Source organism: Staurois parvus, unplaced genomic scaffold (genome assembly GCF_062004578.1).
Source record: "Staurois parvus isolate SC_StPar_1 unplaced genomic scaffold, SC_StPar_1.0 ptg000172l, whole genome shotgun sequence".
Classification (NCBI taxonomy): domain Eukaryota; kingdom Metazoa; phylum Chordata; class Amphibia; order Anura; family Ranidae; genus Staurois; species Staurois parvus.
Genome location: NW_028317968.1, coordinates 6089026 through 6102521, shown reverse-complemented (window position 1 = coordinate 6102521; position 13496 = coordinate 6089026). Strand labels below are relative to the sequence as shown.

Below are 13496 nucleotides of genomic sequence, written 5' to 3'. Positions count from 1 at the left end.
CAGAATCAGAGCTTTAATTACATGTTACAGAGCCCAAACATTTTTTTGGAATGCAGTGCATGTGTCAGGTTCCACCTTAGACAGTAAAGCGGTTCTGGGTACATGAGCAATGGAAGGATATGGAAAGTCATTATTCCCTATATTGCTGGTTCTTGAGGATTTACTACTTTAGAAGATGACCAACATTGCTGGGCAGGAGTTAAGGCAGCATGTGATAACCAATTTTGTAAGCCATCTGATTTTTAATAAGACTGTTAATGTTTAGCATTCGATGATGTACTCCTTCTTTCTTTATTTGAATTGGGTATAGAATAGACTACATACCCTGCCAGGCAGGTAATGAGAGCGTGAATTAGATGCGATATGAGGTATTAAAGCAGAGTTCCAGTCAAACCTACAAAAAATAAAAGTCAGCAACAACAAAAACTACAGCTGCTGACTTTTTAAAAACAGCCAGTCACCTGTCCCACAATCCAGCAGTGTACTTACCATAGCCCCTTTCACCGCCTGTCCTCGCTCCCCAGCGCCGGCATTCTAAGTGTGGGCACCCGGTTGTGACAGCTTGCGGCTTCACAGTCAGGTGCCTTCTGCGCATGCGCTGCATCTTGTGAATGCTCCTGTAGTTTCCTGTGACTTGTCATGTGTCCCAGAAGACTGCGGGGAAGGAGAGGGGGAGGACAATTTCTGCTTCCAATCTCCTTGGCGATCGCAGCAGGCACCTGTCAAAGTCGCGGGCCCGCCTACCCCCCGCTCCCAAAGATGCCAATTCCTCATGGGGAGCGAGGGACCAGTACTTAAAGCAGAACTTCCCCTTTTGAGTGGAGCTCAATTTTTAAAGTCTATTTCAACCCAAAAGTGGTTTTCTAGGTTTGCATACAGTCAGGAAGGTTTAGAACTCATGTTGGGTTTTTTTACGGCTTCCTAGAGCTTTGTTAGAGATTTACCCTTACTTGTCTTGCTGACAATAGTTTCTCCAGACAGAAAGTGATGGAAAATAAATAATTTTTACTTCTTTCTGTATTGCTGTTGGAGAGTCCCCCTCATTTTTTGCCTAAAGTGTTGTAAGCAGGACATGGAGTCAGGGGAAATCTCTTTGACAATATGCTATACAAACTTATTGTACAGTATCTTTAGGATCTACCATCAAATATGTAGTGAAAGGGCCTGCTTGATTTGATACTAATCGAATGGATTGTTTAGGTTTGACCCCATATTGCTGGTAACACTAAAGAAGATTGTACAGAGATTGTATAGTCTATGATCAGTTTAAAGGCTAAGTTCAGCATTTGTAAAGTAATAAACAACATTATTTTTTAACTTTGCTACCTGTAAGGCATTGCACCCACGATCAGCAGATCGCAGGTGCAATGCTAGGCTTCTGCAGACTCTCAATAAGCTGTCTGCCTGTACCTCCCATATGAGCAGGCAGTTACTGAATGACTGGAAGAATCAAATATTATATAAACTGGTGCACATACCACTTTAAGAGAATCGGTGATTGCAAAAAAAACATTAATAAATTAAAAAACAAATATAACAGAAACGTGATTTGCCCATGTGACCAAATTTGTCCACGTGACCCAAACTCTATCCATGTGATAACCATAAAGCTCTAAATGACTTTTATATTGTATTTGTCCAACTGACCAAGTTCATCCACGTGACCCAAATATGTCCATGCAACAAATGTATCTTAAAGTGAATGCATTATTCATGATAGTGCATATGCATAAAAAAAATATAAAACAATAAAAGTTGCAAACACAGATTAAATATATGAAAACAAATAATTAACCATGACACAAAGACATGAATATATACAGTATATAGCCAGTCCACAATTCACATAATACTTGTAAAACGTTCACTATGCATCCACCAAAATGATCCTGGTGATAAAAAGTGCTCTTAATGTGCCAAAAGTAAATTTTAAAGTGCTGCAGTGCTTTGTGTCTCCAACCAGAAGGAAATCTCAAATCATAGAGATAAACACTTTTAAGTGGTAAACAGGAAATAGCTCCCCAACTTGCCTCCAGGAATTTAGCCTTCACAGGAATGATGCACTGCTTCTAATCAAATGTCATTCATAGCCAAGCACAAAAGAACTCAAACATGTACAAACAAACAGCACCGCTGCAGGATCCACCAGTGTGCGTAGTGACGTCACCAAGCCGCTCCACATCAACATGCTTCCTCCAAACGGGATTCTTCAGGATAGGAGACTCCTGTTCTGAAGACTCCTGTTTGGGGGAAACATGTTGAGGTGTAGTGGCTTGATGATGTTACCAAGCTACTCCACCTTGACACATTTCCCCCAAATGGATGTCTTCAAGATAGGAGACTCCTGTCCTGAAGATGCCTGTCTAGGGGAAACATGTCAAGGTGGAGCAGCTTAGTAATGTCACGGTGTATGCTGGCGGGTCCCTCAACGTTGCTGTTTGTTTTTACATGCTTGATTTCTTCTATGCTTGGCTGTGGATGACATTTGATTACCAGCCAGGAATCATTCCTATGGAGTTCCTAGAGGCAAGCTGGAGAGCTATTTGTTGTTTTAACAACTTAAACTTTTTTGATCTCTGTTATTTAAGATAATTTCCTTTTGGTAAGAGACTGTGCTTGACGGGAGACAGAGAGCACTGCAGCACTTGAATATATACTGTTGCAGCTGCTCGGCCATGGAAACCCAGTCCATGAGGCTCTCTACGCACTGTTGTTGTGCTAATCTGAAGGCCACATGAAGTTTGGAAGTCTTTAGCTTTTGACTCTGCAGACAGTTGGCGACTTCTGCGCACTGTGTGCTTCAGCATGCGCTGACACCGCTTTGCCATTTTTACGTGGCCTACCACTTCGTAGCTGAGTTTCTGTTGTTCCCAATTGCTTCCATTTTGTTATGATTCCATTAACAGTTGACTGTGGAATATTTAGTAGCAAGGAAATTTCATGAATGGACTTATTGCACAGGTGGCAACCTATCACGGTACCATGCTTGAAATCACTGAGCTCCTGAGAGCAACCCATTCTTTCACAAATGTTTGTAGAAGCAGTCTGCATGCCTAGATGCTTGATTTTATACACCTGTGGCCATGGAGGTGATGGAATACCTGAATCCAATGATTTAGAGGGGTGTCCCAATACTTTTGGCAATATAGTGTGTGTGTATGTATGTAATATATATATATATATATTATTCATTTATTTGTGTCACTGTTGTTTTGTTTTTCATATATCTTATCTGTGTATGCAATTTTTTTAATTGTATATGTATATACACAATCATGAGTACTGGGATTCACTTTAAGATATCACATTTGTCACATGGACAGATTCAGGTCACATGGATAAATTTGGTGACATGGCCAAATTAAATTTTAATTTTAATTTAGGGCTTTATTTTGTCACCTGGATAGATTTTGGGAGATAAATGGATACATTTAGTCATGTGGACAAATTAAATTTCAGTTACTTGTTTTTAATTTATTAATATTTTGTTTGCAATCACTGATTTTCTTTTTCCTCTTAAAGTGGTATGCACACTAGTTTATATTATTATACAGTATTTAATAGTTTATATTATTATACAGTATTTATATAACATTTGTTTTGAGGTCTTGTATTCAGGCACATTTTGGCTTAGTGTAAATTCTGTAGATATATTTTAGGAAGGATCAATAAACTATGAGAGGGCTCACCAGCGCCCTCGCAGTTCATTGAGAACTACAAGCTGTCAGCCATAATGGTTAATGGTACTTGTAGTCTGTTCATTCACAGGAAACTATGAATGAATGATGCGGCCTTTTGGACAGAGCTCCTCATGGCTATGCTGTTTTCAAAAAATGTCAGGGAGAAGATACGCTACTCTCTGTCGCAGAGCTGGGAGCGTTGACAGTGGAAGGTGCGTACGTAGGAGCATGTTACACCCTAAATATGGGTGTAATATGTAACATGCTCCTAAAGGTGAACTTATCCTTTAATGGAGCCCCTGATAGCTTAAAAACCTGACAAGTCACGATAAAGATTTTTTTTTTTTAATGTACGCGTACCCTTTAAATCAGACCTTTTCAAAGTCTGGTAAAATAATTTGTTTTATTTTCCAAGTTTCTGCTTGTATCTGATTTTTCACAGTACAAGAAGTATTTGTAAATACATCCATCTTTAGTCACCTAGAGCAATGCACAGCGCTAAAACAATTTGTTTTCAAATCCCAGCAATTTACGGTTTAGCATTTAGAGGGGAATGGCCATAGTATTACATTTTATCAATGTGTATGGATTTTCCAGCTGGGTATATCATTGTACATTAAAGCACAGACTGATGCTGAGATTCAGCAAGAAACCACAATGACTTTTTACAGGCAAATTAACATTGGAAATCATTGCAGAAGACAGCGCATGTCTTGATCTGCATCTTGTTAATAGAGAATGTAATCTTCCTCTAGTAAGGCTTAAATCTTTAGTGTGGACTCTTTAATTTCATGGACAAATGAACACCTAATACAGCAATTTATAATCCCACCAATTGCTTCTTTTGTTGCAAGTGGGGGCCACTTGAGCTTTTCGATGAATAGTTAGTTGCCTGTGAAATTGTCCTTTTTTTATTTATTTGTTTTTTTGTTTTTTTTTTACTTTTAGGATATGTTAATGATTGTTTATCTGAATGAAAAATTGGTTTACATGTATTAACAAGTGTAGTGTTTTAAATAATGGACTGCAATCGGAAGGTGTATAAAATTGAATGTTATTTCTTGTAACCATTGTCTACAGATGAGGTAGAATCATCAGTTTTGTTAGTGGGTGAGGTTACTTTGCAGGGCATTCCTTGAAATTGCACTAGCTAAATTTGCACAGTGGTACATAGAGGTACAAAGTGAACCAGGTAGGCAGCCTGTCTTCAGTTTTGGGTCTTGGGCTATATGTATTGGTTTTTGTTTTTGGAAAATAGGCAAGGGATGAAAGAGTGATCTTTTTTGTGCAACATTTCAAAAGTGATCAACAGAATCCTTCATTGAAAATGTTTACAGATTCCCATTTCTTTTAATTTTAATTGCATTGATGTGTATATTTTGTGTGTGTATTCCCTGTGTATTGATTTTTGAGACATTCTTGCTATTTTAATTTTTGACCTTTCCTAAAGGAACATCAAATTCACGCTCTTACGAAGTGTGCATCTAAGCAACTAAGAGCTCCTAAATTTAGTTCTCATGTATATAAATCTTGTTTTTCTGTAGAAAGTGTAGTTTGTTGTATTTACTGGCATAGCAAAGACTTCTACTATCCAGATATTCTGTTAAAATATAGAGACTTGATAGGTCAGATGAGTGATGAAACCCATTTAAAGCGGTTTAATCTGTGCTAGCATGCATGAATGCATATTAATAAGGGTTGTATCACTGTACACTTTTAAACAATTTTTTTAAACTGACTTTTTTTATTTTCACAAAAATCAGTAACCGGTATAGATTAAAGTGTACAGAACCCTGTACACTTTAATAGTTTATATTTTTATTAAAATATGTGTTAATAGTATGTTATACTTGTTAAAGTTAAATCTTGTAAGTTGTAAAAGTAGACTATAGTTGTGTGGTTTTTTTTTTTGTTTGTTTTTTTTCTACATTGTTCCACAGTTGGTAAGGTTTGAATAAAGACACCAATCCATCCAGTTTAACCTATGTGAGGGAGTGTGTGTTCATGTTAAAAGTCATATCCCTGTATTATGTGTTCACTAAGAAACACATCCAAGAGTTTTTTTTAACTATCAATTCTTCCCGCTGACACCACCGATTGTGGAATTCCTCTATTGCTTGTTTCATAATGTTTGTGTAAATGGGTCTGTTACTGCAAGTTTGCATCACAATTAATTACATGGTTTGAAAAATCTGCCTTATACATATGTTAGGGGTAGAAGAGAGAGCAGTTACAAAAGAGCAATACATCTTCAGGGCTAATGCTAAAGTGTATAGTAAGCAAAACATGAAATACAGGCAATTGCTTTTAGATACATTTTAACTTCTGTTAGCTTGTTCTGTGAATTTGTATCTATTTTGTCCTAATTACCAATTATGTGGAATTTCTGATATTTATAAAACACATTTTTTTTCTTTTTGACAGTGGAAGAATCTGATATTATTGATCTAGAGAAAAGATACTGGTTATTGAAGGCTCAATCACGGACTGGAAGATTTGATCTGGAAACCTTTGTTCCCTTGATATCCCCTCCAATTCACCAGTCTTTGAGTGAAGGTATTTAGTTAAAGAATAAGTATGGAAATGATAGAGTTATTTAAAGCCGGACTTTGGGGAGATATACAGGACATAATTATATTTTTTTTATTGCATGCATGCAGTGATATAAATTTGACTTTGCTATTAGACTCTTGAATTCTCTGTACAGCAGAACTAAAACTGCAAACAGGGAGAATCACTGCAAAGCATCAGCTTTGCTGTATGGCTCATGTGCTGATAGGAGAGAACAGAGTGACAGAGAGATGAGCTCAGAGTGGGGGTTTTCAATGTATTAAACTTAACTGCAGCAGAAGAAAGGCAGGTCTCTTTAGGATCAGACAAGGATGTGTAAATCTCATACATGGTGAGGCCACTCTGGAACAGTGCACGATGTAGAGAAACATGGACTTGTGTATGCTCTTCAGACTGGGGATACTTTAGCAGAAATCTCTTGACTGCAACTGCCGCGAATGGGGTTTTCTGTTTACTTCCCTGTGTATATGTACACATGTATGTGTGTAATACCTCTCCCTGAAGCTTAACTGCAAAATGAACTGAACTTAACAAATACCATGTGTCCACTTTATTGGTTGGCTGTGCCACATTAAATCATGTAATTGGGTAGTATGATTGAAAAAAATTGAAAATGTCCCAATTAGCAATTTTCCCTCCCCGGTGTCATGTGACTTATTAGTGTCACAAGGCCTCAGTTGTGAATGGGGAGAAGGTGTGTTAAATTTGGTGTTATCGCTCTCTCAGACTGGTCACTGGAAGTTCAACATGTCACCTCATGGCAAAGAACTCTCTGAGGATCTGAAATAAAGAATTGTTGCTCCACATACAGATGGCCTAGGCTATAAGAAGATTGCCAAGACCCTGAAATTGAGCTGCAGCATGATGGCCAAGACCATACAGCGGTTTAACAGGGCTGGTTCCACTCAGAACAGGCCTCACCATGGTCGACCAAAGATGTTGAATGCACGTGCTCTGCATCATATCCAGAGGTTGTCTTTGGGAAATAGACGTACTAGTGCTGCCAACATTGCTGCAGAGGTTGAAGGGGTGGGGGGGTCAGCCTATCTGTATTCGGACCATATGCTGCACACTGCATCGGATTGATCTGCATGGCTGTTGTCCCAGAAGGAAGCCTCTTCTAAGGATGATGCACAAGAAAGCCCGCAAATAGTTTGCTGAAGACAAGCAGACTAAGGGCATGGATTACTGGAACCATGTCCTGTGGTCTGATGAGACCAAGATAAACTTATTTGGTTCAGATGGTGTCAAGTGTGTGTGGAAGCAACCAGGTGAGGAGTACAAAGACAAGTGTGTCTTGCCTACAGTCAAGCATGGTGGTGGGAGTGTCATGGTCTGGGGCTGCACGAATGCTGCCAACACTGGGGAGCTACAGTTCATTGAGGGAACCATGAATGCCAATATGTACTGTGACATACTGAAGCAGAGCATGATCCCCTCCCTTTGGAGACTGGGATGATAACCTCCCCAAATACACCTCCAATACGGCCACTGCCTTGCTAAAGAAGCTGAGGGTAAAGGTGATGGACTGGCCAAGCATGTCTCCAGACCTAAACCCTATTGAGCATCTGTGGGGCATCCTCAAATAAAAGGTGGAAGAGCACAAGGTCTCTAACATCCACCAGCTCTGTGATGTCATCATGGAGGAGTAGAAGAGGACTCCAGTGGCAACCTGTGAAGCTCTGGTGAACTCCATGCCTAAGAGGGTTAAGGCAGTGCTGGAAAATAATGGTGGCCACACAAAATATTGACACTTTGGGCCCAGTTTGGACATTTTCACTTAGTGGTGTACTCACTTTTGTTGCCAGCGGTTTAGACATTAATGGCTGTGTTGAATTATTTTGAGGGGACAGCAAATTTACACTGTTCTACAAGCTGTACACTCACTACTTTACATTGTAGCAAAGAGTCATTTCTTCATTGTTGTCACATGAAAAGATAGAATAAAATATTTACAAAAATGTGAGGGATGTACTCACTTCTGAGAGATACTGTAACTATGCAGGTACCATAACTAGTATTGCTTGGCTTCATAAATGATTTTTTCTGTTCAGTCTTCGGCAAGCTGCAAGCTTTCATCAGTATGGAACTTGATTTCTCCCCTCCCCATCAGTTCCCCACACCTCCTCTATTTAATTTCCTACCCCGAAACATAACCCCACCCTCTACCCTTTCCCCCTCCACTCCTTTCTTACTCTGGCATCCATTTCCTACTTCTTGAGTGGAAGGGGGTTCTCTTTACATTCATTTTTTTTTGAGGGGACAGTAAATTTACACTGTTATACAAGCTGTATACTCACTACTTTACATTGTAGCAAAGTGTCATTTCTTCAGTGTTGTCACATGAAAATATTTAATAAAATATTTACAAAAATGTGAGGGGTGTACTCACTTCTGTGAGATTATATATATATATATATATATATATATATATATATATATATATATATATATATATATATATATATATATATATATATATATTTGCTGAAGTTTAGACCTATGTTTGTCCCAAGCATGTTTGAATCCACTTACCGTTGACTGACTCACTTCCTCTGCTGGAAGTCTATGCCAAGCATCAGCTACTGTTTTTCAGTAAAAAATACTCTTAGATTAGTTTTGAACTTTCCTCCTGCTAGTCTGAGGTCGTGTCGCTGTGTTCTTGATCTTAGCTTCTTATTAAAAATAGTGCCCCCCTGAACCTCATTCACCCTCTTGTATTTGAAGGTTTCAGTCATTTCTCACCTTTTCCTTCTTTCCTCTAGACTGTACATGAAAGTCCCGAAGTCTCTCCTGATACGTTTTATCCTCAGACCTTGCACCATTTTTGTTTCCTGTTTCTGGACCTGTTCTATCTTATCAGTATCTTTTTGTAAGTGAGGTCTCCAGAACTGGACACAGTATTGTAAATGAGGTCTAAAAATCTCTATAGAGGAATCAGGACCTCCTTCGCTCCTTCTGATGACCCCTCTAGTGATGCAGCCAAGAATTCTGTTTCTTTTTCCCACTGCATGGCCACACTGTTCACTCATTTTGTAATTGTCAGAAATAAGTACCTCCAAATCTTTTTCCTATGTAGTGCTGGCCAACACTGTACCCCCAATTATTGTACTCTATCAAGGTATTATTTTTTGCCTAGGTGCATTATTTTACGTTGAGAAACAATGAACTTACGTTTCCACTGCTTTGACCAATCTTCCAGTAATGCAACAACTACAAACTTTTTTGTACTGAATGAAAATTGTAAAGATCTTTTCATTACAATCTTGTGCTAATATTGAGGACATGCACCTTAAAAATCCTATTTTTTATATATTTTGTAACATAGTAAAGTCAGTTTAATCTTGGTTTAACTAGATTTCTTGTCCGTATTATTTATCTTTTTTTTGTTTTTTTTTACAGGATTATTTAATGCATTTGATGAGAACCGTGACAACCACATAGACTTCAAGGAAATATCTTGTGGGCTGTCTGCTTGCTGCCGGGGACCCTTAGCAGAGAGACAAAAATGTAATTATCAGTTTGAGTACAACTCCCTACAGACAAAACAGAGTAATATCTGGCAAAGTTAAGTCACTTCTGCCTAATGTGTTCCATGGCTCCTGACTCTCATTGATTTAAATTGATTTATTTTTTTTTATTGAGCCTAAATGTTTGATCAGCTTTATGTTGTAAATACTCTATGATCTTTTTACACTCATTCTTACCTAACTAGTTTCTGAAAAGTTGTTTTCAAGACTGCTAAAAATCTGGTTACTATCCATAGAAAATGTAAAAAAATTTTCTAAGCTTCCTTAGAACATACTTGTTCAATGTTTTTTGTCTGTGGAACAAATAACAATCTTCAACTCAATGCTTTATTCTTTGTAGCATCTCATGCACATTATTTTTCCTTTACAAACTTCTAAACGTGGAGTTTGTTATTTTGAGTTTTAAAGGAGTTAAGCAGCACATTTTGTTTTCAACTTTTGGAAGCAAGGCTCAACAGCCTGTAGCAAATGTAGAGTGTAATACTCGGAGACCTTTGTAGTAGGCCATGAACATACACAATAGAGACAATATTCCAAATCTAGGTGATCTTTGCTAGCTTGCTCATATCCAATATTATACCTGTTCTTTTCTTTTATCTAGTTTGTTTCAAAGTATTTGATGTTGATCGTGATGGTGTTTTGTCTCGCACTGAACTGGAAGATATGGTTCTTGCACTACTAGAGGTGTGGAAGGATAACCGCACTGATGCCGTACCTGTAAGCCTTTTTTTTTTTTAAATTATGAAGATATGTTTTCATAATTTAACCACTTGCCCTCCATCCTTTAGCAGAAGTACTGCTACAGGGCGGCACGGCTGCATAAAATCACGTATATACATGATTTGCATTTCCGGGTATGAAGCATGCGCCCCCCCTACTTGTGCCGCTATTGGCATCAGGGGATGTCAATCACTGGGTCCTGGCTTGCAATTCCCGGCCAGCACTCTGCGATTGTCGGCAAAGCTGACGGGGGAGAGCCCTGTGTGTAAACAACACAGGTCTCTCTCCTGTCTTCCTGGACTTGCTGCTTTGTATCTCTATGCATAGCAGGGAGATACAAAACAGCATGTCTCCAAAGTAAAACACACACAGCACATAATGTAAAACACACACCACACTGTTAAGCCTTTGATTGCCACAGATGTTAACCCCTTCCTGCCCAGTGTCATTAGTACAGTGTTAGTGCTTTTTATTAGCACTGATCACTACTGGGGATGTCAGTGTCTGTTAGTCAGTTCCCTCCCAGTGTCAGAATGCCTGCTGTAGTCCCGCTATAAGTCGCTGATCGCTGCCATTACTAGTATATATATATATATATAAAAAAACATATCCAGTATATATACCGCCAGTTGTAGACACTATACCTTTCACGTAAACCAATTAATATTCACTTATTTGGATTTTTTTCTCCTTCGCAAAGACATGTAACTGAATACATTTTGGCCTAAATTTATGAAGAAATTTGATTTTTAAAACCTTTTTTATTGGAAATGTTTTATAGCAAAAAGTAAAAAATATAGTGTTTTTCCCCCCAAAATTGTCACTTTTTTTTGTTTATAGCACAAAAAATAAAAAATGCAGAGGTGATTGAATACCACTGAAAAAAAGCTTTATTTGTGGGAAAAAATTACATCAATTTAATTTATGTATAGTGTTGCTTGACCGCACAGTTGGCAGTTAAAGTAACACAGCGCCGTATCTCAAAAAATGGCCTGGTCAGGAAGGAGGGGTCAATCCTCTGGTGGGCAAGTGGTTAATAATGTAAAAACTGCCTCATTACATACAGCATTAATCTCAACTGTAGTGGTGGGTGAAAGCATGTTTTTTGGATATGAAGTCCTATATGATAGCAGGTTAGTCATTTGAATTGATCCACAGTTAGGACTGCATATAATAGTTGAAATCTATTTTTTGTGGTACTCTTAAAACAATAGATGATAATTATATGTAATTTTGCCTTACCAGGCAATTTCTTTAATCCATAATGCACAAAGCTACTTTAGTGAGCTTATTTGTAATTGCCAGGTTCTGAAACAAAAAATATTTCCAGACAATATAATCGAAACATCCTGTTTGTAAATGTTATAGGAAATCTTGAAACTATTTCAGTCGTCACAAAATTGTTGCTTGGAGCAGTTATACTCTTTAAAGCGCCCTTCAGCTCCAGTTTGGAGACTGTAAACAGATCTCATAAATTTTATACTGGATAATCAGAACCAGTGTAAATAAAATTGTTGCTCACAAGATATGATTTAAGCCTTCAAAATGCCAGCTGTAGAAATTTAAAAATACTCCACCCTTGCAGTGCCCCATCATTAAGGCGCTTTGGGCCTTCAGTACCAACATAATATGCTTTAATTATGGTGCCAGAAGCAAGATTTTGATAGACATAACCCTAACCTTAGTACCTGGGAGGGATAAAAATAGTATGTGGAGCATTGTACATAAAGCGTGGGTATGGCTAAATTGCGCTGCATATTGGCTGTGGGCTAAACATATACCTTTACTCATGATACCCACTGCAAACATGCTGCAGTCCTTGTACCCACAAAGTACCCTAACTATTGTATCACAAGTGAACGTTTTACAGACACACACAATCCCAACAAATCATCTTTAAAAATAAAACAGAATGTGGACAAAGAGTTAGCACCTTCTCTAAACGTACCTTAAAGTATACCTTCATCAACATAGTCAGATACTACTTGGCAGCCAGCAGCTATTGTCACAAGAAACACTTTGGTCAGGAGTTTGTAATGTACAGCTGTAAGCACTTCATGTACATGTGAATGTTATGATCAGGATGTAGAGCGTGTAGTGATCAGCAATATATGTCTTAATATATGACCAATATATTGCTGGTCAACAATAGAGAAAAAAGCCTGGTATTGGATGGTCAGGGGTAGGGCAGAAAAATGTCTGCAATCAGTGACCAGGATGAGGAAAAAAATACCCAGCAGTGGTAGTCAAGGGGGAAGAAAAATATCCCTATCGGTTGTCGGTGTTTCTGCCCCCCTTACACTGGCAGTCAGTGCTTGTGCCCACCTTGCATTGGTGGTCAGAGACTGTGCTCCCCCCCCCCCCCCCCCCCCACACACACACATGTTGGTGGTCTGCACCCTCATACATTATTGGCCAGTGTCAGTGTCTGCTCCATGGAATATTGGTAGTGTGTCCCTTTACATTGTGCCCCTGTTTTTTTGATGTGACCCAAAAAGACAAGATTAGGTGCCATTCAGGTAGGGAGGTAAAGTCCAAACTAGACCGTTGTGACTGCTGGCAGGGATAGGGAGCTCGTCCTAGCTCCCGTTTGCAGCAATGTCAGAAGGAAAGATCCATAAGCTGCACATCAAAGGCAGACCCATGCAGATGAGGAGAGATGAATGGCAGCCTCAGCCCAGACTCCAGCCAGGCTACGATACGTTGCACTCCGCAATTGGAGCCTAATCATGGGGATGGAAGTTCTGGGCATGAGGTAGTGTATATAAGAGCATCATTGGCTGTCATGTAATAAGAACAGATGACACAGGTGGAAAAAAATGCATGGGTATGCAAACAAGTAGACCAATAAAATCGGTCACAAGCATCAAAATTAGTCACAAAGATCAAAACTGAAAAGTCTCTGCTATGCAATAAGAGAGACTGAATGCAAAGGCAAATGAATCTCAAACTGCAAGCAATTGCAAAACAATGTTATTAAGCTATTCAGGTGTCA

At 38.7% G+C, this 13496-nt stretch overlaps 1 protein-coding gene across 2 annotated transcripts in view; it reads left to right on the top strand.

The window, feature by feature from the left end:
• Positions 1-13496, top strand: part of USP32 (ubiquitin specific peptidase 32) — a 287630-nt gene that overhangs the window by 161046 nt on the left and 113088 nt on the right. For both annotated transcript variants that reach the window (XM_089676627.1, XM_089676625.1), the window contains exons 6-8: positions 6105-6236; positions 9654-9761; positions 10383-10498. In XM_089676627.1, the coding sequence (XP_089532753.1) occupies positions 6105-6236; positions 9654-9761; positions 10383-10498 (356 nt within the window). The remainder of the gene's footprint in view (positions 1-6104; positions 6237-9653; positions 9762-10382; positions 10499-13496) is intronic.